Source organism: Erithacus rubecula (assembly GCF_903797595.1).
Source record: "Erithacus rubecula genome assembly, chromosome: 5".
NCBI classification, from domain to species: domain Eukaryota; kingdom Metazoa; phylum Chordata; class Aves; order Passeriformes; family Muscicapidae; genus Erithacus; species Erithacus rubecula.
Window position 1 is genome coordinate 29,028,354 of NC_136687.1, and position 25,351 is coordinate 29,053,704.

Sequence of the window (25,351 nt, forward strand, 5' to 3'; positions counted from 1 at the left end):
GCTATTTTTAATATTTGCAGAACTATTTCCAGCTGGGAAGACATTCATTAGGGGGAATAAATAGCATTTTAACTGTGTGAAGCAAAGTACTCAATTATACTCATAAATGAAACAGAGCGTGGCTAACATGTAATAAGTATGTTAACATCGCTTTGTAGTGTTCATGTAAATTCATTAACTTAAATACAGGATATCATTAACATTTGTACATAAGGGATAGCTTCAGGTTCCATTTCTTCAGTGGTCTTTGGCTTCTGAGCTTTTTGAAGACCGGCATTAGCAAAGTTTAAATCATCAGTGGAGCAGAACACATAAGCACCCACTGGATGGATGTTAAACCAGCACCGTTTTCTGGAACAGTAACCTACTGGCCTGCATCTGTACCAACAATACTTGTACCTTTAGGAAGGGTAACTATACCCAGATAATCTGTTGGGAATCCTGCAGTTCACTCCTAGCTGTGCCACTTGCTCTTTGAAAAACAGTAGTTGGCACAAACCAAAAAATGTGTTGAGCAAATCTTATTGTAAGAAAGCTATAAAACATTAAATTAAAAATTGTAATTGATCAGGTGATGTTGATACTAGGGAAATAATATTCTAGGGGGCTTTAATATGGTTGACTACTTCTTAGAGTATCTTCACATCATAAACTAAGTTGGTTTACAAACATTGCGACAATGGCATTTCCTGCTTGGCTTCTGTCCACACATGCAGTCTCATTGGCACATAGGTTTTGCAGTTAAGATTCCTATATGTGTATTTTGATCAATTAAAAGTAAGAAGTAACTAGGAAGAAAACCCCTCATGGAATGGTGTGTTCTGATAGCATTTTATTCCTGCAAAGCACTGTAGTTCTTCCTACTACATTTGAAGAGAGAGAGGGACTAAGAGGTTCTGTATTTCTGCAAAATACTGAGTGGCTGCAGCTTTTTGCACAGTAAAATTTTACCCTAGCTGGCTCAGGTACAGTCATGAGTGAAGCTCAGAGAACAGAGTAATCTTCCATGAATCTAATTAGCTCTTCAGGCAATATTTTTCATCCTACACTGCATTCTGTGCAGCTGCATTACATTGTACTGAAGTTAATGATTTGCCCATGCAGCTGTAGCAGTTAGATTTCTTCAGTACCTGAGGCATACATGTCCTAGAGTAAGAATTTAGATTATTCTGATGCAATTTGAAGAAAACCCACAAAACCAACCCAAACTAAAAAAAAACCCCAAGAAACCTCCAAACCTAAAACAACACAAAATAACCTGAACAACCCTCAACATGCAAAACAGCCAAGAAAAAAAAAAAAACAACAACAAAACCAACCCAGAATGATTACTAGGTGCTGTTAACTCCAAGTTAGAGTTAAATTCTTAAGCTTATAAATGCTAATTTGGAAGGTTAATACTTTAAATGAGGGGTTTTGTCAGCACTTCAGTTTGCAATTAAGACAAAACCTAATTCTAATGTATGCTGGATATTTGAATGACATTCTAGTCAGCAGACAGGAGTTTTTTCTTAAACAAAGGACTTGTGCAGATTATTTTTGGATTCTGGAGTTGGCTGGGTAGTTGTCACACTGACATCTGGAACAGGATTTCAGGTCAGCACCTGAAACTTGAACATAAACTGTTAAACTCACTTCTTTGGAAAACAGTACAAGGGCAAGGATCTATTTGTTTGAATACTGTGTAATTAAAGCTCTTGAAATAATTAAAGTAACAGTTTCTGAGTTTGTGAGATGTATTTTTGTGTGTATCTGTGAAAAAGTCTATGTTGGGTTGGTTTGGGTTTTTTTTTTTGTTTTGAAAAAATTTGAGAACGTACGTGTTCAAGATGTTTTAGTTATCTGTGTTTAATAATTAAAAATACAGCAGTTCTGGAAGTATGAAGTGGTTTAGGTCAGAGATGCAGAAGTAGTAATTTATTTAGCTTTCTCTGTGACGACAGTTCTGTAAAAATAACACTACTTAAAAAAAGGGGCAGGGCAAGTAAGAATTGCTTTGGCAGTTAACTGCTCTGGAAAGATATTTTGATGCCAGTACATGTTAAGGACTTTTTCTAGTGGTATATTTTGTTCTTTGGGCATTTTTTTCCCCTTTGGTGTTGGATTGAGAAAGATGAGCAGCTTGAGAACATCTTCACTAACTCTGGGCCAGGTCTGCACATTTCCACTTTCCTGTTGACACTCTTATGAATCCTTTGCAGGAGAGTCCTTATCAAGCTTCTCCAGAACAATCAGGAAAAAAAAAGGTTTTGTTGTGACAATAAATAATAAAGCCACATGGTAGTATGCCCACCCAAACACTATGACCTGTTTTTTAAAACGTTTATCCCATGTTTTTATGTTCTCTGTTTTCTACTGTAATTTTCAATGGTAGTCAAGCATGCTATATATGGAACACAGCTGAAATTCTAGCTTAGTCTGCAAGATGGGAGAGACAACCATATCTGTGTGGGACACTTAAATTGAGGAGGCATATTTGTGGTTGTTAATTACAGATGGTAAAAAACTTGGGTAGACTATTTCTAAAACGGGGTATTATTTTCTGCTTTCTAATTAAGGATTTCCAGTGGGTTTGTGTGTGTTCAGTATGATGCTGAAAAGAGTGATGTTGACAGAGAAGATGAACTTTCATTTTGGTTTTATGAATTGGTTTCATTTTGGTTTTATGAATTTTTTCTTCAGTGGCGTTAACACAAACTTGTGCCATTGTGCAAGAAGAAAATAGTTATGTTTAGAAAAAAGTAACTGTTCCTAAATTGAGTAGTGTTTTGAGTTTAAAAAACATTTGCTTAAAATTTCATGCAACTAAAATGTATTTTCCGCCAATTTTTTATGGTTTTAAAAATGAGGCATTTGGCACATAGATTCTCTTTTTATGAGATAGTACAAATAGTTGTAACACCAGCTTGCTAAGTATGATTTTTGTACTTCTAGATCTCCTCTAGTATTAGGAGAAATCTAAAAACCTTTCTTTTAGGAGAACAGACCAAATTTAGCACAATTTCTGTCTGATAAGAGAAATAAAAGAGCCAGGGACCCACTTGCTATCTGTCAGACTGAGGACAAAGCCTGAATTTGCTGCTATTCAGAAAGTATTTTATTAGGAGATGACTAAATTCAGGTGTCAGGCAGCCATGGTACCAGCAAACAAGCAAAGTGTCTTACACCAAAAAGTTAGTGTATGTTAATACTCCATTTCAGAAGTTACTTGGTTAACCTGCCAGGGACCTTCTGCTTTTGACTCCAGTTTGCAGCTTTGTACTACTTACTGAGGGTGTGATTATGTTCATTTTAAGGTCTAGAACTAATGGTGCCACTGGGTTAAATTGTGATATGATGCTGTTGCATTTGTGTTTCTTTTTTGGTGCATCAAACTAAGCCTGGTGTTTGGAGCTAATGTTGAGTTTCAGTTTGGCAGAGGTTAAGGAGGCCTGGGTTTGGACCAAGGTCCTGAGCAGCCTGGAGCTAGGGAATTACTTTTCTTTCTTAGGCTTGAAGAAAACCATGTAATTTGCATTTGTGATGGTGGCAACTCCCAAAGTGCTATTAGGTTGTTAATGCAGCTTTTAGAATGTGTCTTTGTAAAAAGCTGAATTAGTTTTAGACAAACATATTCATCTTATGCTTTCTGTTGGCCAGGGCATCTTCCAAAGTAGTTCGAGTTTTCTTAGGTATCCTACCGAGTAAAACATCACCTTAGCTGCCAAATGGGGATCCCATACAAAAGCTGAGGGTCCCCTCCTCTACTGCAGGCATGCTGAAAGTAAGGGATTGTTCTGTTGTGAAAGGTGTTGATTGGGTTACAGCTTGGTTTGATGAAAACAGAGCTGCCTGGGGGCTGTGTCTCTGTAGGAGATGAACTGGGGCTGAGCCACATGTGGTCCCAAAGATTACCTTATAAACACCAATCAGTTCAGGCAGCAGAATAGATATTAAGGGCCTATTAACTTACTTGGGTCTCTCTTTGACTTGAAAAGTACTTGTGAGCAAAGGAATAGTAAAAGGGAAGGGTTGCCAAAAGCCATGGAAGGTGCATCTTGCTATATCACTGTTGGGACATCTGTTGAATTGGGGATTTATTTCCTACTAGGCATCTGCTGAGCTTTTGAAGTACATATTAAGGTCAAAGGAGGGGAGCTTGGAATGATTGCATAATGTTTATTCTTTTCTTTGAAGATTTTAGACTTTAATCATGCAGCATTTGGACATATTTAACAAAGGACAAACCTACATGAGTATTTGGCAAACTTCCAGAACTTATTACATGCAGTAGTTGCAGCTTTAGAAGTTGGATTTAAAAATACTTTGGGCTTTGCTGAAACAAGGTTTTGCAGGTCCATTTTTTAATCCGTATATCATTCTTACTGCATCTGTGACTTTATTACGCTGGACATCTGAATGTGACCAAAAATGAATTTTCAATTCATCACTCTCCATGTGGCTCAAGAAAAGAAAGTCTCTAACATTCCAGTGCCAACAGAGAGGGATTTTTGGAAAAACAGAAGTGTCTAAAGAATCTAGCAACAGGAGTGCAACAAATAATTTCTGTGTTCAGAAATGAGTTTTCCCCAAGCTCCTTGTGTTCTATCCATTATTCTAATCACTGGTTCTTTTTAATTTAAAATTATTTGTGAACAACAATAATCAATATGTTCATGGTTTTTATAAGTGGTTGCATAGTTTGGATTGGCATTAGGATTAAAGAGCAAACTACTGAGTTAGTAGATATAAGCTGACTTGGCCTAATAGTAGTGGTGGTCATTAATAGTTCATTGGACTCTGAGTTCTGTGTCTTTGCAGACTTCTCAGAGTGGTATTGTTGATAACAGAACTGAATATCTGCCTGTATGTTAGGAAAGTTACACATAGAAAATACAGTAATTGCATTGCTTTGTTGACTAATCTTCTACCTAGAATAATCTTCTCTGACATGAATAATTTCCAAAATCTGCATGTATCTTAAATCAATCATTTTGGGTGTTTATATAAAAGACAGTCTTTTATTTTGCTGATGCAAAAAGCCTGATACCACCTCTATACACCAGAAAGTGAAAATTGCTGAGTTTTGGTTTTGAAGCTGCTGACCATAGAGTGCTTTTTCATGTTTTGTGTCAGATTTAAGGATTAAAGATTATATTGCAAATGTCAAAATGAAAAAAACCATAATTATGGAATAATGGTTTGATTTTAGTGTTACTGGTAATGTACAAGAGTATTACAGAATTGATCCAGTCATATGGATTAAAAAGAAATTAAGATTCTGGTAACACAATATGGTGAAAGTGAATGAAATTAATGAATAATATGCTAAAAATGAATACAGACTTCCTGTATGTGTTGCCTGTAGTCCTGGTTGTATTTATTAGAGAGAGGGAGTTTGGTAGTTCAGCTTGGAAGACTTTCAGTGCAAAGAAGTTGGTGGTGGCATTATGAATTATGGAATTATGAATGTGATCTTTAATGTTGGTATGTTGTCCCCTCCATTTCTTCAAAGCTGTGAGAATGGCAGCTCTTTCACAGGGAATGCATCTCCATTCTACAGGGGGTTTCTATTTTTTTTTAAATCCTTCTCCCCTCTTTGCCTGTAGATTTGCCATGACAGGGTATATCCTGTCTCTATGAAAATTAGAGATTGCTGTCTAATGATAAGGGTTTAATCTGCAACGAATCAGACATGTGGAAACTTCTGTCTGTGGAATTTTCTGTTTGATCTGAGAGGAATGCCCTTGCTGTGCCCTTCCTGTAATGAAAGCAAGGTAGAGTGAATTAAAGTGATTCTAGATAAGATTGGAATGTGTGCATTGGTTATGCCTCCATGATATTTGGTGTTGCAATTCTGGCCATATGTATTATTTTATTATTTAAGATACTAGCAGCATAGTTCATCTTAGTAAAAGATACCTCTTTCTGTTTTAGCCGAAAGTGCTATTTCTTTTCTGCTGAAATTTGACTTAATTACTTAGGTTTGAACACAAAGTATTGCCCACAACAACTAATATTGTCAGCAAGGTATTGAGTGAGCTATAATAATGTAGCAGCTTCTTCTGTAAGTAATAATTTTACAGTACTCACTTCATCTTCTGTTTTAAAGATTTTGTTGGTGTACCATTGTGAGAAATAGCTAACAGTTTCTCTCCATCATTATTTCAAGACCAGTTAATGATTAACAAATGTGAAGCTGCCTCTACAAGGCATGCTACTTACTTTGGAAGGGGGAAGGAAAGATGATTATTTCCTCACATAAGCACTCTGGTGTGATAGTTCACTTTGAAGGTAATTTAAATATTACAGGATCAATTTCAGCAGATTAATCAGAAATGGGAAAATGACCTGTGCCTTTCTTTGATACTTGGTTATATCTATATGCTTTCTGCCTGTCCTGTTAGTTAGTACAGTAATATTTTGGGTTGCTTGTGTTAGTCTAGACAGTAGTTTTAAATTAAAAACTATGTAAGAAGATGTGTCAATTTGTTAATAAGTGGATTACTTATGTATGGGTATAGGCAACACATGGCTAAAAAAAAAAAAAAAAAGAAGGGATAAAATCTAAGCAGTTCATAGTTCAAACTATTTTACACCACTCCTAATCAGATTTCTGAAAGGGGCCTTGTCTGTTAAGTACAGAAACCAACAGGAACTGGGCTTGTAAATATAAAAAACCAAAACTATCATAAACTTGGGCTTTTCAATTAGCTTTTTGCTTGCTTCAAAATGTTCATACTGAATGGTGAAATTTCTTACTGAAATTTTGGACTGACTTGAATCTTTACAGTTCAGGTAGAGGAGGAAAGTTTGAGAAGGTTGAAAAATAGTGGAAAATGAGTTGTCAAATTGTCATAGACTCAAATGACACATCAGTTTTAATGTGCGTTGTTTAATAAGGAGTTTAGGGAGTGACAGAGTGAGAGCGAGATCACTGCTGATTATTGGAGTAAATGTTTGAGTGAATATTGATCAAGTGTGTGGTGATGGGAGGAAATGGAATAAGAAATACATGCCATTCTATTTCTGTAATTCCAGGGATGATAAAAAAATACTTTGGAAACTGAGTCATCCAGTCTAGTCAAACACGAGCATGGCCAACATTTGAGTGGGTTTTTTTGCACAGTAACAGAGATTTGAAAAGGTCTTTTTCTGCAACTCTGTCTAGTTGCTGTGTATTCCGTGAATTTCTTAAACAAGGAAGAAAATCCTCAGTGGTTAGGAGCAGAATGCATTTTCTGCCTAAATGGTCTATTACTTACCTACAATATCATATTGTTCTTTCATTTACAGACTATTATAGTGTTGACAGAGTTGAGCTACTTCTGTTACAGCTTTATGCTAAATTACAGTTTTATGAAGTGTTATTCATAACACTCATTTTCTTTGGTATTGTTACGAAGGGTGCAGTTATCTTCAGCAAAAAATGTTTCTGTGGAGAATAATTAAGAGCTTTTTCAATGGAAATTCTGTCAGGCAGACTCTGTGATCGCTGTTCATCCAAATGCTTGCAGGTTTGGCTAGTAAGCAATAAGGTGAATTAAATATATAGGTTTTTATACTTTTAAACTGTAACTTGCATTCATTTCTACTACTGTTAGTAATTTTTTATTCTGGAGAGTGTTGATTAAAGTTATACATGCAGTTATCTATTATTTATGTGAGAAAAACTGAAACCACCTCCCAATAAGCATCCAGGGTCCCCACAAATAATTATACTTGACATCTGATAAGTAATCTCTAGTTTTCTAGTTAAAAGTCTTCTTTTTAGATGTTAGGTATTGATTCTCCACTGTGCTCTAAGAATTTGCTTACAAATTGAGAATTTCTCATTCGCATAGTACAGTAATCATAACCAAAGAGAATAAACATAATTTTGTAGTACCAAAACTCTTTGCATTCATGATTCCTCTGGCTTTACATTTTTACTCCAAACCAGATGAGTTCAGAAATGGCCTTGTGTTTAATTTGATTCATATGCAAAGGCAAATAAGGCTAATAAAAAAATTAGTTTAACAGGTATTGATCAATGTAGAATCCTCTCTGGAAACACAAGCAGAAATAAAATCTGAATAAATAAATAGATACTTTGTAAGTTAATAAATCCGACTTTCTCAAAACAGGGTTGAAAATGTCTTTTGATGTCATTGGATCCCAGATGCTTTAATTTCATGACTTTGTCAGTTTGCTTTGTTCTGCTAGCATTAGCATGCCCAGAGGTATATCAGATCTTCTTTGTACACAGAAATCAGCTTGGGAGCAGCATTTCTGTTGGCAGTAATTAAGTGCTATTGTGTATAAAGCTACCTGTTGCAGTAACATGAACAGCAGTAATGGCCTGATTTCTAGTATTCCTCTACCTGCCTTTTGATAGATAGCATATCTTTCCTCGTTCAGAGCTGGTCTGGAAACTCTCATTGCTAACCAGTGGTTTCTGCAACTGAAAATACTTTGGAGACTGAAAGCATGAAACAAAATTACAGTAGTCCAAACCACAGCCATGCATAAATAACACACACATGTGCTAAACAACAATTTTTTGTCGCCGGCTCGTCGTGAGCCAGAGTTTCTGTGGCACGCAGCTGTAACTGCTCCTCACTGAAGAATAGGGTTGCTCTGTTGCTGGGCCTTCAGTGTCTGGCAGAAGTTGTAAGAAGTAGTAGAAGTAGTAAGAGGTATACTGCAGTTTCTAATTGCCACCAATACGGGAATCTGAGGGAAATGCTGTGTGTGCAGGAAAAGTATTCTTGGGATACATGGAACAATTTTCCTTATTTAAGATGGTCATTAAACCCTTAGATTTACAGACAAAACCTGTAATCTGTAAAGTTTAATTGTTTTAAAGTATATTTGTTGCAGAACGTCCCAGGTTTTAATAGTTTGCAGAGAACAAACAGCTAGATCCTTTTGGATCAACAAACCAGTTTCTGAACAATTAAATGTGTTGCTCTTGTGCATAATTGGCTTCCCATGCGTCTCATTATTTTCCTTGTAGACTCTTCTTCTGCCTAAGGGGGACCTAGGTTAATCTGTCAACTCCAGTTAGTTTTGAAATTCCTGGGGCCATTTGCAGAGGAATTTCCCCTTCAGAGGCTCCCTATTTCCCAGCTAAATTATTAGACTTACCACACTCACTGTCAACAATTCCTTAGTAGTAAGAAGAGTGATGGAGAAGTTAAGAGGGATTTTGCAGTTGCTGTTGAAGCCAGAGTTCTAAAGAGCACTTATTTGTTAATTTGTGTATTTAAGAAATTCTTTCAAACTTAAAGAATATAGAATTTCATCCTTTGCATTTCTCATGCAGAGGCAAATGCACATCCTTTATAAAACTTTGATTAAATAATTTCCTTCTTTGTCCTTTATGTTCATAAGTAAACAAACAGTGGACCTGTAAAAGCCTTTGCTTGTTTGTGAATCACCTATGTTTTAGTAGAAATGTTCTTGGTCATGAAGGTAACTTAGCTTAAAATAGCTCAACAATGTTTTCCCAAAGTGTTTTTCTTAAATGTGGTTTCTTATTATAATTTTATAATACTATGTAACTGAGTTTCTTGGGATATGGAAACTGGTTGTGCCCTTATCTGTAGACAAAAATCTTTCCTGTTTAAGGGATGGGTGGCCAGAGCAAAGACTTGCTTTAGATCCTGCAAACCTTGCTCTCATAATGCAGTGAGAGAAGCTGCTTTTGTGGGTACCAAAATCCCAGTGCTTGACCCAGAACCTGCTGGCAGTCTGTTCTGCTTTCTCTAGTAAACCTGCTGTAATGTTGATGTTGTAGTGCAGTCATGTTTTTATCAGCAAGCTTTCTCTCACATCATGAATGACTGCTCATGTTAACAGCAAAGCTTGCTTTACTTGCTCTCTCTTCAAGGAAACGTAGCTCCTATGTGGTTGTATTACAATAATTTTTGCTATTGACATAGGAGTTAACATTACATTTCCCTAATGTGGACTCATCAGGGGGTTTTTATGTCTCTCCATATCAAGCTTTAGCAACATGGTCCTGTTCCTCTGTATGGCAATTATATTGCCTGTCAAAAAGCTTGACATACAAGCTGCCTAGCTGACAGAAATAAGCTAGAACTATTAAAATAACCATAAATGAGGCTGACAATGGGAGCTGTCTGCCATTGTCCCAAAAGATTTTTTGAACTGGAAGTAATCAGTTGAGTTCCAAGGCAGCGCCATCACAGATCTTCTAATTGCAAAAATTCCCCCTCGCCAACCCCCCATCTTCCTGAAAGGAAGTTCACAATCTTTGTGGACCTTGGGAGGTTTATTACTTGTAGCCCAGACTACCTAGTACCAAATCATAATTTCTGGGCATGATAGTTTCTATAGACAATTTTGGAACATACCTAAAAACTGTTTTTCTTTTATAAATGATCTGAACTCTGTGCTTTCTGTTAATTTGACTTGTTTTTTGTCAAAATGTGCAGAAAGTAAAGTAGCAAGAACTAGAAGTTAAAATATTACAGCATCTAATTATTTAAAATTCTGGTTTTGACCCATTTTTTTTATTCTACTTTACCCATTTAACTGCTATGTGAAAAATCTGTTTTTTCAATGTTTTAAAATAGTCTGGTTTTGGCATAGAGCTTTAACTATGCACATCTGTACTCCTTTGTGCTATCTCTAGATGCTCTTAACTGTTGAACATGGTGTATTTCTACAAATCTGTCTACCTCAGCCTGGTTTATAAGCCGTACACAGCAGAGGAGAGTAGTGACTTTCTCTCCCTCCACTTGAACACAGTTCAAGTTACTGCTGGTCTTTGTCATTCATAGCACAGAATTGATGCATAAACTGTTCTGTGTTTTATGGCCCGGTTTAGATTTGGCCACGTGATGAGGCTCTTTAGGTGCCAAGTTTTTGTCCCCAAAAAAATATTTTGCAAGGACAGCCTTGATAACTTCTGTGAGCTTGGCAAAATGAGACAGGTTTCACTGGACACTGATAGTGTCTGATTGTTTCAGACTACATTTGTTGTTCCATTAGTGTCATAGAAATTCTTTAATTTTAAATACGGTAATTTTTTTTTTAATGAAACCTGAGGGGTTTGAGAGGTTGTATTAGTATCACATTTACTTAAGGTATTGCTACAAAATTGTATTTGTCTATATATTTTGCTACATCTAGTCAGTTCAGTGAAGTTGAATTTGAGATATAAAACATTTTATTATGATTGAGATTTTTCTTTGTTCCATTTGGTTTGGTTTTTTTTGTCAAAATTTTAAATCTGCTCCACTGGTGATGGTTCCTCTGCGCTGTTTAAGGGTGGGTTCTGTGTGCCTTGGAGTGATAATCTTCCCCTTCCATCTCCCAGAACTTGCAGTAACTGGTCCCTGGGAAGAAAGAAAGCAGTGGTGGGCTCTACATGCTTAAGATCTTGCTACTGCTGCAGTTCCATCAACTTACTAATATTAATAGTGAAACTTTCACTACATAGATATTTGAAACTTTCCAGGCCTTGATTTGTTGGAAAATGAGCAATTTGTCCTTGAAACAGGAACAGCAGTTGCTTTCCATTTAACAGTTCTAGATGAGCATGATTTCTCAGCTCGTAGTACACAAGACACAACTTGAAAAGTGTATAGCTTCCTATGTCAAAGAGCTATAAACAAAATTTAATTACATTTTCTGGAATCTGCCCTAATACATGCTGAGAAAAGACATGTAGTTCTAGTATGATACTTTCACCTTATTTTAAGTACTTTTTCTGTAGCTTTTCCTGAGAGAAGTTTTTCTTTGTTTTCTCTGAAGCTGAAATAGTGAAGTTTCGGTTTTTGCCTTTCTTATAAAGAAGAAATTGCTTTATTGTAAAGAAGAAATATTGCATATATTAATATAATGTTATAAAAGTGAATTAAAACCCCTATATAGTAACTTAATGAATATTTAAATAAATAGATGTGTAAAATCTGTAAAGTATATGTGACAAGCATTAACTTTTAGAATGAATGTTTATATTGTTTATATTGTAAGTAAGACAGTATTATCTTGGAGTACATGACAAAATCATAGGTTGGTTGGTGGTTTTTTGGTTGGCTTTTTTTCCCCTAACATTAAAATATATTTAATCAGCATGCATGTAAAAGTTAAAGCACTGAATTATTAAAAAAATAAATCAGAATGGGTTAATTTGCATTTCAGCTTAGGTATTCTTTAGACATGTTTGCAGACAAATCACCTCACTCTGAGGTATGGAAAGCACAGTATTGATGATTTGTTGCCAGGTTACAGTCTTTCTATCTTTGCCTAATTAATGCTTCTGGAGAAGAGGTGAGTGAAAAGCAATCAACATCTCTTGTTCATGTGTGATTCAAAGGCATGCAATAGTTGCTAGGACTTTTTGCTCTCCTTCAAAGTTGCAAGCAAGGATTATTATATACAGTACAGTTTAGTCTGTGTCAATCTTCAAATGCAAGAAGTCTGATACGAGTAGCTTGCATTTTCAGTGATAAGCCTAAAATTGCTATGGACCCAAAGAGCAAATCATATTTCTCTGGGTGGCTTTTGCACTTTGTTCCATAGGGCTGTAATCACGTAGTGCTTCCTGTTCAGAGTGCACACACAATAAAAGTAAGAAACTCCTCTTATTTGTCAAAAATAATACTTTTCCTAAAGTAAGAGATTGTATATACTTTTAGAAAGTTCATAGTGCCTGCCACAGGTCTTTAATATTTCAAGAGTTAGAGTGCGGTGCCTCTCTTGGCATTCTGCTGTGTTTATAGAGTGGATGAGCTGACATTTCAATTTTGCAAGAGGAATCTCATTCCATTCCTTCTTTAGAAGGAGATTGTTTCATGGAGGTACTAGGATGGAGATTTTGGTCTTTTCAGCTGTTATTTTATGTACTGAATAGTTTGTTGTCTCTGTGGCAGGACATACGTAAAATTTTCAGTGCTTAAGGATAGTTGGTTTGTGTAAAATTAGGGCTGATGTGATTCTATGCTGTCTTTGTTTTGGTTTTACTAAGCGGTTATTTATTACACTTGAGTGATCAAATACTATTAAATTTTGTTGACATTAGCATTGGATGCTGTTTTAGAAGCATGGTAGGCTTAAGATTTAGTTGTCTCTTACACACTGTTGCTTGGTAGAGGCCTGAGTTACAGTAGCACAGTGGCCTCAGGGAAAGAATAATTTTTTTCTTCAGAGTTCAATAGGTTACATGTTTCAAAACCTTCAAATTATAAAACACTTCATGGTATGTAGGGTTGTGCTGCTGCTTCAAGGCATTTCCCAATGTCAGATTACAGTCGTGACCAGAAGTTTCAGAAGTTATCAGAAGGAAGTTGAAAAGCTAACAGAAACAGATAGAGGGTTTTTTTAATTGCTGAAAAAATTGAAAGAATTCTGAGCTATGTCAGTGGCCACAATTAGTATTACAGATGGGTGTAGTACTTGTAAATAGTGCACTCTAGTCTGATGTAGTCTGTTTTATCTTGCATGGGTAGATACCATAACTATTAATAAATGAATTTTTTTTTCCAAGTCACCTTCCTCCTTCTTAGCATTTCTGACAGGGATCATGAAGTGGAGGGGAAAAAAAAAAGTAAAAAACCCCTATGTGTAACGCACAGAAGCACACAGAGTTGCACTTGCCAACTGTCCTGATTTGACTGTGCTTCTAGAAGTTACTCAAGGGGAAAAGGAGAGTAAAAGAGAGCGGATGTGTTCCTCTTTAAGGCCTCTGGGGTCTCCTGAGAAGCAGACAAGCACTGCATCTTTTCCTATGCCAGATGCTCTTTCCTGGTTTCTTATAGATGCAGGTTTTTGAGGGGTGGGGGACTGTTTTTTGGGTTTTTTTTTTTTTTTAATTCTCTCTATTCTGCTATAGCCTCTGTATTTGTACAGCTCAGGAAAATGCTAATCACATCATGGTAGATGATAATGTAAGAAAAAATCTAAGAAAAATAGAGTATGTAAGAAGAGATGAAAAGGAAGTAATTTGTGTTCATCTATGTTTGATCTGGATATGTTTGAATAACCATGCTGTTGTTAACAAAGTATTAGTTAGAATAGATGCTATTTTAAATACAATGAGCTGCACAAAAAATTAAAAATTGAAAATACCAGCTTTATAAAATATCTTTGTTTTTCTGGCCATGTAATTATGAAAATTTTAGGAACAACCTGAAAACTGTCCGTTCTGAATTGTATAACATTAGAAGCCAAAATATGATAGTATTATATTACATAAGATTTTACTTTGGATGATAACCAAACCACTAACAAATCGGGCTGATGTGACTCTTTCTTTGTTGTAACAACAGCTTAAGCAAAGTTTCACAAAATGTAAACCAGAAATTTTTCCAGAAAAACTGGCCTGTAGACCTTTGGGAGCTGGGATCCATTCACATAAAAACTTAAAGAAACTCTGTATGTTTCCTATCTTGTAGTAGCAGGGATTCATGTAGTAAACTGCAGTATGTGCTGAGCAGTTTTATCTCCAATTTGAAAGAGTGTGCAGGCCATAGTGATAGTTTACCCTGCAGTGACTTGCTGTTTGTTTAGAATTCAGGACAGTTGCAGTCTGGGTTGGTGAGCTGGCAGTCTAGTGCCATTGAGAACAGCATGTCTCTGTGTTTATAACAGGCTTAATCCACTGGCTTTTGAAACTTTGATTTGAATTGGCTGTTTGTTGAAGGTCATATTTGATCAAAACTTTTGCTCATGCAATTTGTAAAATATTGCTTAGCCCCCCTAATGGCTTTTAAAGCAGCTGAAGAAGCTTTTTGATTTACCCAACTTATTACAAGTTAGATTAATTGAGTTTGTAATCAGATTTCAAGCATCGTGTTCCAGGCCAGGGATTTCTTAGTTTGTTTCAAATGTCATTCCCGGGGCAAGTTCTGCTAAACTGCATTTTCATGCTTTGCTGACAAATGATTGCAGGTTTTGATTTCCATTATGGAATCATTAATATTGTTAATTAGAGTTCTTATGGATAAGCACACTTAAGGAGGATCATCCCTGGGAATTGGGAGTATTATAGTTTGAGCATTTGTTAATTAGATAAAATTGGCATATGCATGAGTGTCAGATTTGAGGTGTATTTTATGCTTATTTTTGTTTTTAAAAGTGACTTTGGTTGTAGTGATTTGTTTGTGGGATTTAAACCGGGGAAAGTGTTGGTTCTTGTTGAGGGTGGGTTTACTGTTTCAACTTTTTTCTCAGTGGCTGTATTCATAAACCATCCTCCTCCTCCACATTAAATTCTGTCCAAATTATATTCTACAATAATCACTTAGGACTTTTGGGTTCCTTTAATGAAATTGATAGAAAAGTCCTATTGCATCGAGTGGGAACAATATCTAGTGTAAAATTTCAGACATATGAATATTGTAAAATCAGTTCTGATGTTCTCTTGCAGATGACTGAGAAGCATTTAATCAGAGCTCTTTTGTGCTCCCCTCTGGTGGCTAGTGACTGAATTTAAATGTCTTTTTATCCTGACCACCTGAAAGGCTTCAAGATTGCACAGCCAGTCAAGTGAAAAATGCTTTTAAAATCCTTCCTTCACCTTATGTTTTGAATAACAATGTTTGCAGATCCCTGGGATAATCATACAGACAAAAGATTCGTTAGTAGACTTCTCAGCTTGTTTTGCTACATTAAAAGCAAATGATTTGTGAAAGTCAAAGTTAGCCAACTGCCTTAACCTAGAGGATAGATGGGAAACCTGCTGATTAAAGATATTCTGTAAATGGGAGAAAAGTTAGAGCAGAGATGGAGCTTTTACAGCACTGACAATACTGTAGAGGCACTTATGGTGTATTCCTTAAATGTACCTTGCACCACTTGAAAAAAAAGGAAAAATTCTCTCTTGGAGTGAAAACATGCTGTTGAAACTGATGATACGATCAACATCTTACTGATGCTTAATGGATCTAGATGTTTTGTAATTTTAAAACAAATTAAATCTTGCCTAGATTGTTTTATTGTTTTTGTTTGATATAGGCATTCCCATGAGTTTTTCTGTTATCTTGAGAACCACTGGAACTAAAAAACAGTGATTTATAAACTCCACAAGTGCTGAGTGCTGACTTTCAGGCAGCATACAGTCTTATGATGCCCTAGTATGTAAAATAGGTTACTGTAGTCTACATTTGCAAGAGCAGAAAAGTGAGACAAGGACAAAAGATACTTAAAGGATTGGTTCTAGACGTGTGATTTGGTAGAATGATTGTTATTGTTCAAAAAAGTAATCAGTCAAATCTTTTGAGCTGGTGTTCCTTAGAAGGTGTAGTAGGCTGCTAAAGTTTTTGTGCAATTTTATTCATTATTGTTGCATAGAAATTAAAAATTAATTTATTTGTATTCTCATAGGCAAAATCAGGAAAGATTTAACGTTAAACTTGCAGGAACAATTTCAACTAGATTAATGACAATAGGATGGTGTTCTGGAATTACTGATGTAAGATCACATTGTTGAGGGGGCAGAGAAAAAACTGAAGTACTTCATATAGTTATGTGTGTTTAGTTTTGATTGTATTTTGTGACATAAAAGCTGATGTAGGACCAGAAGAAATTCAAGTTTCAATTGTCTGAGCCTGCTCCCATCCCTAGATGTGTACTGGGTTAGTGTATCTGTTCCATTTTATTGCTGGGTTCAAACATCAGGAAGAAAGCTGAGTCATATTATTGGCCAGTCATCCCTTCCCTTGCTATTGCCTGCAGCTTTGAGCAATGAGGAGAGCTGGGTGTGGTGGCCTCTCCTCCACAGCCCTCAACATGAGAAGGCTGAAGGGAAATTTTTGTTCCCTATCTTCTTGTTCCAGTTCACATAGCTTTTATAGAGGAATGCTATTTTGAGTCTTCATTTTTGATGTTGTCAAAGTAATCCACTTACCTGTGATGGCCTGTCTCTAGTAATCATGGCATTGTAGAATAGTTTCAGTTGAAAAGAACCCTAAGGTTCATCTACTTCCAACTCTGTGCCCATGGGCAGTGACACTTTTCACCAGTCTAGGTTGTTTAAAGCCCTATCCAAGCTGGCCTTGAACACTTCCAGGGATAGGACATCCACAAATACAAGTTTCCCAACTTGCATACTCATACCTGTCTATTGCATCTATTTTAAACTGGGTCCTTTGTGCCTTAAAAAAAAATTCAGATATTAACCTGTTGATTAGTGTTAAAAAGTTAGGCAGACAGTTTTGCATAGCTGATTATAAAATTGTTTTTTTGGATGCTTTCTATTTCAGATTGGAAATATAAAGGCCACACATGGAAAAAAATGTTCACTCTAAAATTCAGGATCTATTGAGTGAGAAACATGAGAAAATGGAAAAACAATGACCTGTTGCTTTGACTAATGCATGCTTAGTGTGTGAGTGCCCACGTAGGAAATTGGGACATTCTGAAAGCTGGAGCTGTCTTATTGGGGAGTCTTTACATAATGTATCCAGAGGTCAGATCATCAGACAGATTCTAAACCTGTTATTGAACACTCTGCAAAGTCTTTGTAAAATATACAGAAGTAACATTATATATCCAGATCTAATTTGAAAGTAAAAATTAACCAAAAGACAAAGTTGGCCATGTGCACTGTATCATGCTGCAAGTTCTTCCACATATTTCTTTCTGAGATACAACTTTTTGGGTGTTGTACTTATTTTTCCTCTTCATCCTGTGTGACGGATGTGGCTTAAGGGATTGGACATTTGAGAACTGATACACTACAAAATATAAAATAGTATCAGTCATCCTTTTACTTGGGGAAGGCTTTGATAACTAGAGAGGTAGAATTTGTAAATGCTAGGTGAGCAGATTGCAGGAAGTGAGCTTCATTTCCAGAAGAATCTCTTTTTATCTTTCTTTAGAATCAGCCAAGCCATTTTAACTGTGTTAAAATTGATCTGCTGCTTCTAATGCAGCTACTGTTTAGAATGTGGGAGGTGTAAAATGAAAACAGTTGCTCTTTTCAGTAGGAATCACAAGCAGTAAAGCAGCATTTCTGGAACCCTTGCTAGGAGGGAATTAATACAATCCAGTCTTCTCTTCAGTTGGATGAGAAGGGTTTACAGAACTTTCCAAGGCATACATAGAGTCAACCCAAGAGTAAGTGTTTGTATGCTATATCCAGCATTTAGATTTAGAAGTTAGTCCACAGTGAGTTACAGATTTGTTTACTCTCAAGCAAGTCTCCTGGCTGAGGTACAGCCATGCAAAAATTGTACCGTGAGTTACAAAGTAGAATCTGAGTAATTGAGTACTCAAGGCTATGTCCATTTGTAAGAGCAAATTTATGCAGAAACCAGTAACCAGTGCACAAATCTAGTGACTACTGGATAGTATTACCTTTTTGTTTTTATAGTAAAACTGTCATCAAACAAAATATAAATACTGAGGAAGAGAGACTGGAAATGTAAAATACCAGTATTAATTAACACCTGAACTTAGTTTATGTTGTTGTTCTAGAAAAACATAAAAAAGGAAATTATAAAGCCAGTAGTTTACTTCCAGGAAAACGTTCATAGACTGCATGTATACTTTGCAATTGCAGTGCCCCTCCTTTTTATCCCAGTTCTGTAGCCTTTGACACTATATTGAACCAATTTCCACACTGACATCTGCTGGTAGTTCTGAAATGCCATGTTGGTTGAAATGCTATATATGGGAATTTGCAGGTCTAAACATGAGTTTTAATCCCTTCCAGCCCTTCTGAAGTGATCTTACTGACATCTTAAAGTTTTAAACTGTCATGGTAAGACCTTTATGCAGCTTCTCACAAGGCAAAGAAAGTAGTGAATAAATATGTAATTGCTTGATATTTTGCTCAGTTAGTATAATGTATGTTAAAAAGTGTCTGTAGTGTGTGAAGGACACAATACTTGGAGTTAATTCCTTTCCCAAAGAACTGGCTGGCATATGTTTATTGATGGTGTATATATGTATAAGTATGTACACATATATGTATCTGTGTGAAGTAAATGAGCTCAGTAGAAGTGCCACATCATGCATTACCACATTATGTAGCTTTATCCAGAGTCCAAAACTGGCTGTCATGGTGATAGTTTGACTCATCTTGGCTCCAGTCCCGATTAGTCCTGGTGTGTGAGTGTGTAACAAATACTAAGAACCATGACAAAGCCCTTCAGAATTTCCACTGAAATGGCTGCTAGGGCTTACTCTGTTCCTCATCCTGACATGTATCAGGTTGATTTTAAGTTCTATTGAGAAAATACCTCAGATCAGACACCCTGTAGAAGTGGATCAGCAAATGGAAAGTGTGGAAGTGTTACTGTGCCATGGCTCTATGACTGTTTAATACTCATCCCCCATTTTATGGGTTACACCATATCCCACGTACCCTTTTGACACATGCATAATGTGGCTGTACCTGTGGAGTAGCTGCTTATAAAAATAACGCTGTATTTCTTTGTACTATGTAGATTCTTTAGTCAGTTTTGGCTTAGACAATCTCCATAGCAGACAGCTTTTCATTAAGTTTGTGAATTGTATAGTAGTTCCTTATTTGGTAATTCATTTTATGTTTGTAAGATTGAGCAGATTTTTGCCCCTATATTTACTGCCTTCCATTTCTAGAGTAATGGCAACCATTGGTTAGTCCTAATGCAGCAAAGGTTAGCTTTGGTATAACTTTTGTTTTCTTTTGTGACATGTCTGTGTGAATACAAATCAGTACATCAAGAAAGTTCAGTTAAATAATTCATTTGGGCACAGAGATAAAAATGTTTCACATTTAATAGTTGCTTATTGATATGAATAATAGTAAAGAGGTCAATAGTTTGGCATCTGAACTGGATCGTTTAATATGGTATAAAATTTACTGTAATGAGTGAAGAGGTTGTTCAAGTCCCAAAATATTGTGAATTACATATTTGAATTAATATTTCAGGCAAAACTGATTTTATGAATAGTGCTAATTGGTCTGATGTATTTCAAAATATGTTGGAAAGGAAATCAATTAATAAATTGTTTCAATATGTGATGTATAATTGCTAAAACTGTTATTTTATTTTTTGTAATTTTATTTTTGGGCTTTGGATTAGCCTTAATATAGTTGTGTGTGTTTATTAGCACACACTGTAGAATCAATGTTAGTTATTTTGAACTTGTATTCATTTTGATTTAATTTATTTGAACTTGTAACTTACTGTATTTTTACACTTTTCTGCATTCTTATTGAGCACTTTCTGTTTATCTTTCTTCCATTAAACAGGTATTATTGAGACTGCAGATCACCTGGATCGTGAGACCACTTCACATTACTGGCTTACTGTTTATGCAACAGACCAAGGCGTGGTGCCTTTATCATCTTTCATTGAAATCTACATAGAAGTTGGGGATGTTAATGATAATTCTCCTCAGACCACAGAACCAGTTTATTACCCAGAGGTCATGGAAAACTCACCTAAAGATGTATCTGTCATTCAGATTGAGGCTTTTGATCCAGATTCAAGCTCAAGTGAAAAGTTAACCTACAGGATTACAAGTGGAAATCCTCAGGGATTCTTCTCAATAAACCCCAAAACTGGTAAGTGCAATACAGTGTTTTATTTATTAATAAACTAATGTATTTGCATAAATGCATAAACCAGGTGAAAACAGAATCTTTGGTTTAACATTGAAAACATGCTTTCACAATAGCTGGAGTTAAGCTGGTGTCTTGGGCTGTGTCAATATTAGTAAGTAATACAAACATGTAGAAAAGGATATGAGTGAAGCATTTGGTTCAAAGTACTTGACATCCACATCAGGAATGTTTTGTGAAGGCTTTCTTCTGAGTAGCTCCACTCCAGACTGGTCAATGTCCATGCATATATATAGTGCAGTAAGTATACAGTAAAACTCCATATTTTAGTTTAGTTTCATCCAAATTGTTTTTAGTTGTCTTCAAAGTTTCATGCATAGTTTTTTGTGTCAGCCCTTTTAAAATTTTTTTGGGAGCAGGGAGAGGTGTTGTTAGTATAAGCAAAATAAGCCATTTGTTACTGTAGACTCACTTGTCCCACAGTCAGAAGATACTTTCTTTGTAATTAACTATTGCTGCTGCTAGAAATACATAATTGAGAGGATTATTTTCAGGTATGGTTTTTATGCAATGAAAAGAAAGAGTCTAAGTTCACTGGCTATTTGGAAAGTTTCAGGTTTCAGAAAAAAACACTGAGGTTTTAGCACAAGAGCCAGGTAACCTTTTAGTAACTGAATTGCAGATACATGTGAAAGCTGTGTAGAACAAACAGGTAGGAAGCAAAGTAATCATTCTTAACTGAAGCTACCCAGTAATTTTGAAAATATTTTAAGAGTTGCTTCTCATCCTTTCCTTCTGAATATGGAGAAAATAATACATGTACTAGATGCTTTTCCTACATTTAGAGCTTGGGGTTTTTTGCCAGGTTGTGCCCAGCTTAGCTTTTTATATGTTGAGTTAAGGTATTATTTCACAGTAAAAATTATGAGAGATGCTTCTGATTCATTCAACCAGATGTTTGTTTTTTTTTCTCAGAATTCAGGGAGTTTTAGATTAGAAGTCCTGCAGAGGTGTAGTGAGTGACTTTAATCTATTGCAAACCCAATATGTACAAGGGAGCAACAGAAGCTTTATTAATTTAGCTCTTATCCATTCATGGAAGCAACTTCAGGGGACTTCAAGGAGCAAAAATGGAGTGAAAAAAATATGTTTTGAAGGCTATGGCCTTCATTTTGGTTTGTCATTATTTCAGCTCAGGGTATGAAAGGCTTGTGTGCTTTATCAGTTGCAACTGCTGTGTCAGCAAAGCTCTTGAGTACAAGCACAGGTATGTTATTTGGGTTGTTTCTGCCAATAATTTCTTTGTCAGCATGTGCTGCATCTGTGAAAACACTGCCAAGAGGGACATATGAGATAGCTATAGCAACAGAAGACATTTAGTATAGTTAAAGCCTTCATCTAAGCACTATATTTACAAGATGTTGGTTTTAGGGAAAAGGCAGCCTGACAAGTAAAACAAGAAAAATCTAACCGCAGTCTTCTAGAGTAAATGCAGAAAGTGTTTGTATGCTTTATTTCTGTTTGATTTACTCTGTGTCTCTGTTTTCTCTTGTTTTATATGATGTAAAAGGAAAAGAATCTGTTTTATCTACTTCCTTGCCCTTTCTGATTTTGAAAAGTACTTTTGCCTGCCACTTTGATGTTTTTTGTTGTCTCGATATAATGCTGGTAAAATAGGAATAAAGTTGCCTGTGAGTTGGATGGAGAAAAGTGAGTGACTGCAGTATTCAAATTGCAAAGAAACATAAATGCTACCTACCTCCATTAATTTCATCATCAAGTCATGTAATTGGCCAGTTATTTTTGGTTATTGTTTTCTTAAATATTCCTGCAGGTCATTTTCTCTTCTTCCATCTTCTGTTCTTTTCCTGGCCTTTCTGCCCCTGTATCATTGGTGGCATTTTCCAAACTGTGATTTGAAGAAAGACACTTCTGTACCTCTGTTCCCAAAGTTTTGACATAAATAAATATCTTTATTCCTATTTAATGGTAGAAGAATTAGGGCACTGGGAGATTGTGGCTTGTCTTTGGCCAGAGTTTTCACTTTTCCATGTCAGTAGCTTACTGTGATCTCATTTATGTTAGAAAGGGACCTTGAGAGAGAGCACTCAACACAGTAGATGGTGAAGTGATAAGGAACACTTAATAGAAAAGGAATAAAGATTTTCTGTCAAGAGAGTTTCTTACCTGCCTTTATTGTAGCATACATACATTAGAAGCAAGCAGTGAGATTTGCTGTCCTTCTCAGCTTGGTGTTGAAAAAAAAAAAAAGCGAAGGGACACAATTGGAAATAATTAATTAATTATATTTCAGAACACAAGCACTGGAAATAAAATAATCTCTCTGATTTTCATTCAGCAGAAAAAATTTTTTTTCCCTCAGTATAGTTAGCTTAGGTATTTGCCTGTCATGTGCCATTCATACCACCCTTCACTGGTGTCTATTACTGTTAAAATTGTAATGCTAGGTAGGCAGTCTTCTAGACAGACGTCTTACACATAGTGATAGGGAAAAGGTGGGCAGAGAAGAGAAGGAAAATTTGTTTCTAGAGTGCACTCAGATAATTCAATGGATATTAAAAAGCTAACTCATATATATATTGTCTCCCCATACAATAGACCCTGAATTTCATGTGCTTTAATGGCCATACTGCCTATCCTGTACATGACCAGTTGGAAACTGTTAGTCTGCAGTGGGCAATAACAAGTTTTGACTGAAGTTACCAGGTTCATAAGTTCTCAAGTCTCTCTTCTGTCTATTAGGTATTGAATATATTTCAGCTGAATAGATCTTACTTGGTGTGAAAGTGTTTTCAATAGAATTGACATGTTAAGGAGTTGAAAAAACACTTTGAAATACACTGGTTATTGTTCTAGTTATAACACAGAGCATTTTATCTCCTCTGATCAATTGAAAGAGGACTCAGCTGAAGAGTACATTTGACAAAAATTGGAGAGATCAAGTCCTGACTTGTTTGCTTATGTGTGCATATTATCCCTGTTGTACCTTGTGAAGTTACCACACTGAGATATATTTGTCCAATGAAAAGAAGCCCCAAATTTCCCTTCTAGCCACAGGGGAGATAGGGTAGGAATAGGAATCAAGTCTTTTTAACTGTATCCTACTGTAACATCAAAAATGACAGTATGTCACTTAAGTAGGTGCTGTTGTGCGTCCTCAAAGGTGAGTTGAGGACTGTAATAGCTTCAGTTCAAGTCAGCTAAAATATGTTTAAAATATGTTTCAAGTGGTAATGTGTTATTATTTCTTCTCCTGGTCAAGGATCCACTGCTCCTTTCTCTTTGTAAAATTTAATGCTATGGTATTGTGGTCCATGGCTAGAATTCCCACCCACAGTAGTAACACAGATTATAAATAGAAACAACCTACGTGTAACATGTATCAAATGAAACACTGCATTCTGTTCTCCTGATGTATAGCTAGTGCATTTCTAGAATTTTGAGGTGGACTCCAGACTAAGATGTCTATGTTTTAGTGCAATAATCCTGAATTTTTAGAATTGAAAATTTAGCAATTCACTGACATGGATCTTCATAGGATATAGTTCCTCTTTCACAAAAAAGAGATTTCATGACAAGAACTATTGACTAACTGATCTGTTTCTTAGAAATGCTACTGGTTTAAGTAGTATCTCCATGCTTCTTACTGCAATCTTTTTCCAACTATCCCCTTCAGTAAATCTTCACACTTAAAAACACTTAAAAACGTCTTTTATATTTCAAATAATTAAAAAATAACTTAAGGAAACACTGCTAAGTTTTTCTTTGCACGCTATTTCACTTCTTGGGACAGAATATATAACACAGTACATCACAGGACATTTTGTAATCTTTTCACATATAATTGGTCTTTCATGAAAGCAAATGAAATAACATTTTATTTGTCTTTGGAGTTTCCATGTAACGAAAAGAAAGTGCTGTACATCTGAGCTGTCCAGGTAGAATAAAAATAGTCATCATAATATTATTTGCCAGAAAGAGTGAGAGCAAAGATTTAATTCTGCAGCTTTTCATGCTCAATCTGTAGACAAACATGCAAATTATACTAACTACTTGTGACATGGCTTGTAATTTAATACAGATGTAATTGACAAAGTGGAAGAGTTGCAACTCATGTTGATAGGTTTAGGTGGAAAGAGTTGAAGTTGCACTATTTGTTAGCTATTCTGAACACACATCCTGGGACTCTGTGGTTAATCTCAGCAGTTAGCACTAGAGCTGTTGCACTGAGCATCAGAAAAGATTTGCACATTTAGCAACACTCATGTACAGCAAGGGATTACATAGCAGTAAACAAGTTCTGGGATTTGTGCTTTGGAGCTCAAAATACATATACAATGCTTTTACAGGCACATGTAATACATATGGTGTATATAATAGTGGTTCAGTACTAATGCTGTTTTTTGCAGGTGTGGTTTATTTGCTTGTGAGCTATTTGGGTACATGTAGAACTGCTAAGTTTTACATATGATAGATGCAAATTTCATGGCTGTATTTACAAAATACAATTGATTATTTTACTGTTTGGAATAAACTACTCAGTGTTTCTATTCTACATGAACGCAGTCATATTGAGTAGAAAAATTTATATTTTTCCTCATCTTTGCACCTTTCATATTGTAATATCTTAATTTGCTTTTTTGCTTTTGAGAAGTGTTGCAAGGATGACACTTGATAGCAGAATTGCTTTCTTAGAGAAAGTGGAACAGTTAATTAGTATGGCATCTACAGGTAATAGCTGATGATACCATTGTATATAAGTGTAAATTTATGAGTTGATGAATTATGATTTCATAACTTCTATTTGGATTCAGAAATGGATTTGTTAGTGCTTATTCAAAA

General features: G+C 35.7%; 1 protein-coding gene across 4 annotated transcripts in view; it reads left to right on the forward strand.

The window, feature by feature from the left end:
- FAT1 (FAT atypical cadherin 1) overlaps positions 1-25,351 on the forward strand; it is a 103,238-nt gene that overhangs the window by 16,491 nt on the left and 61,396 nt on the right. For all 4 annotated transcript variants that reach the window (XM_079305585.1, XM_079305587.1, XM_079305586.1 and 1 more), the window contains one exon: positions 20,177-20,491. In XM_079305585.1, coding sequence (XP_079161711.1) covers positions 20,177-20,491 — 315 coding nt within the window. The remainder of the gene's footprint in view (positions 1-20,176; positions 20,492-25,351) is intronic.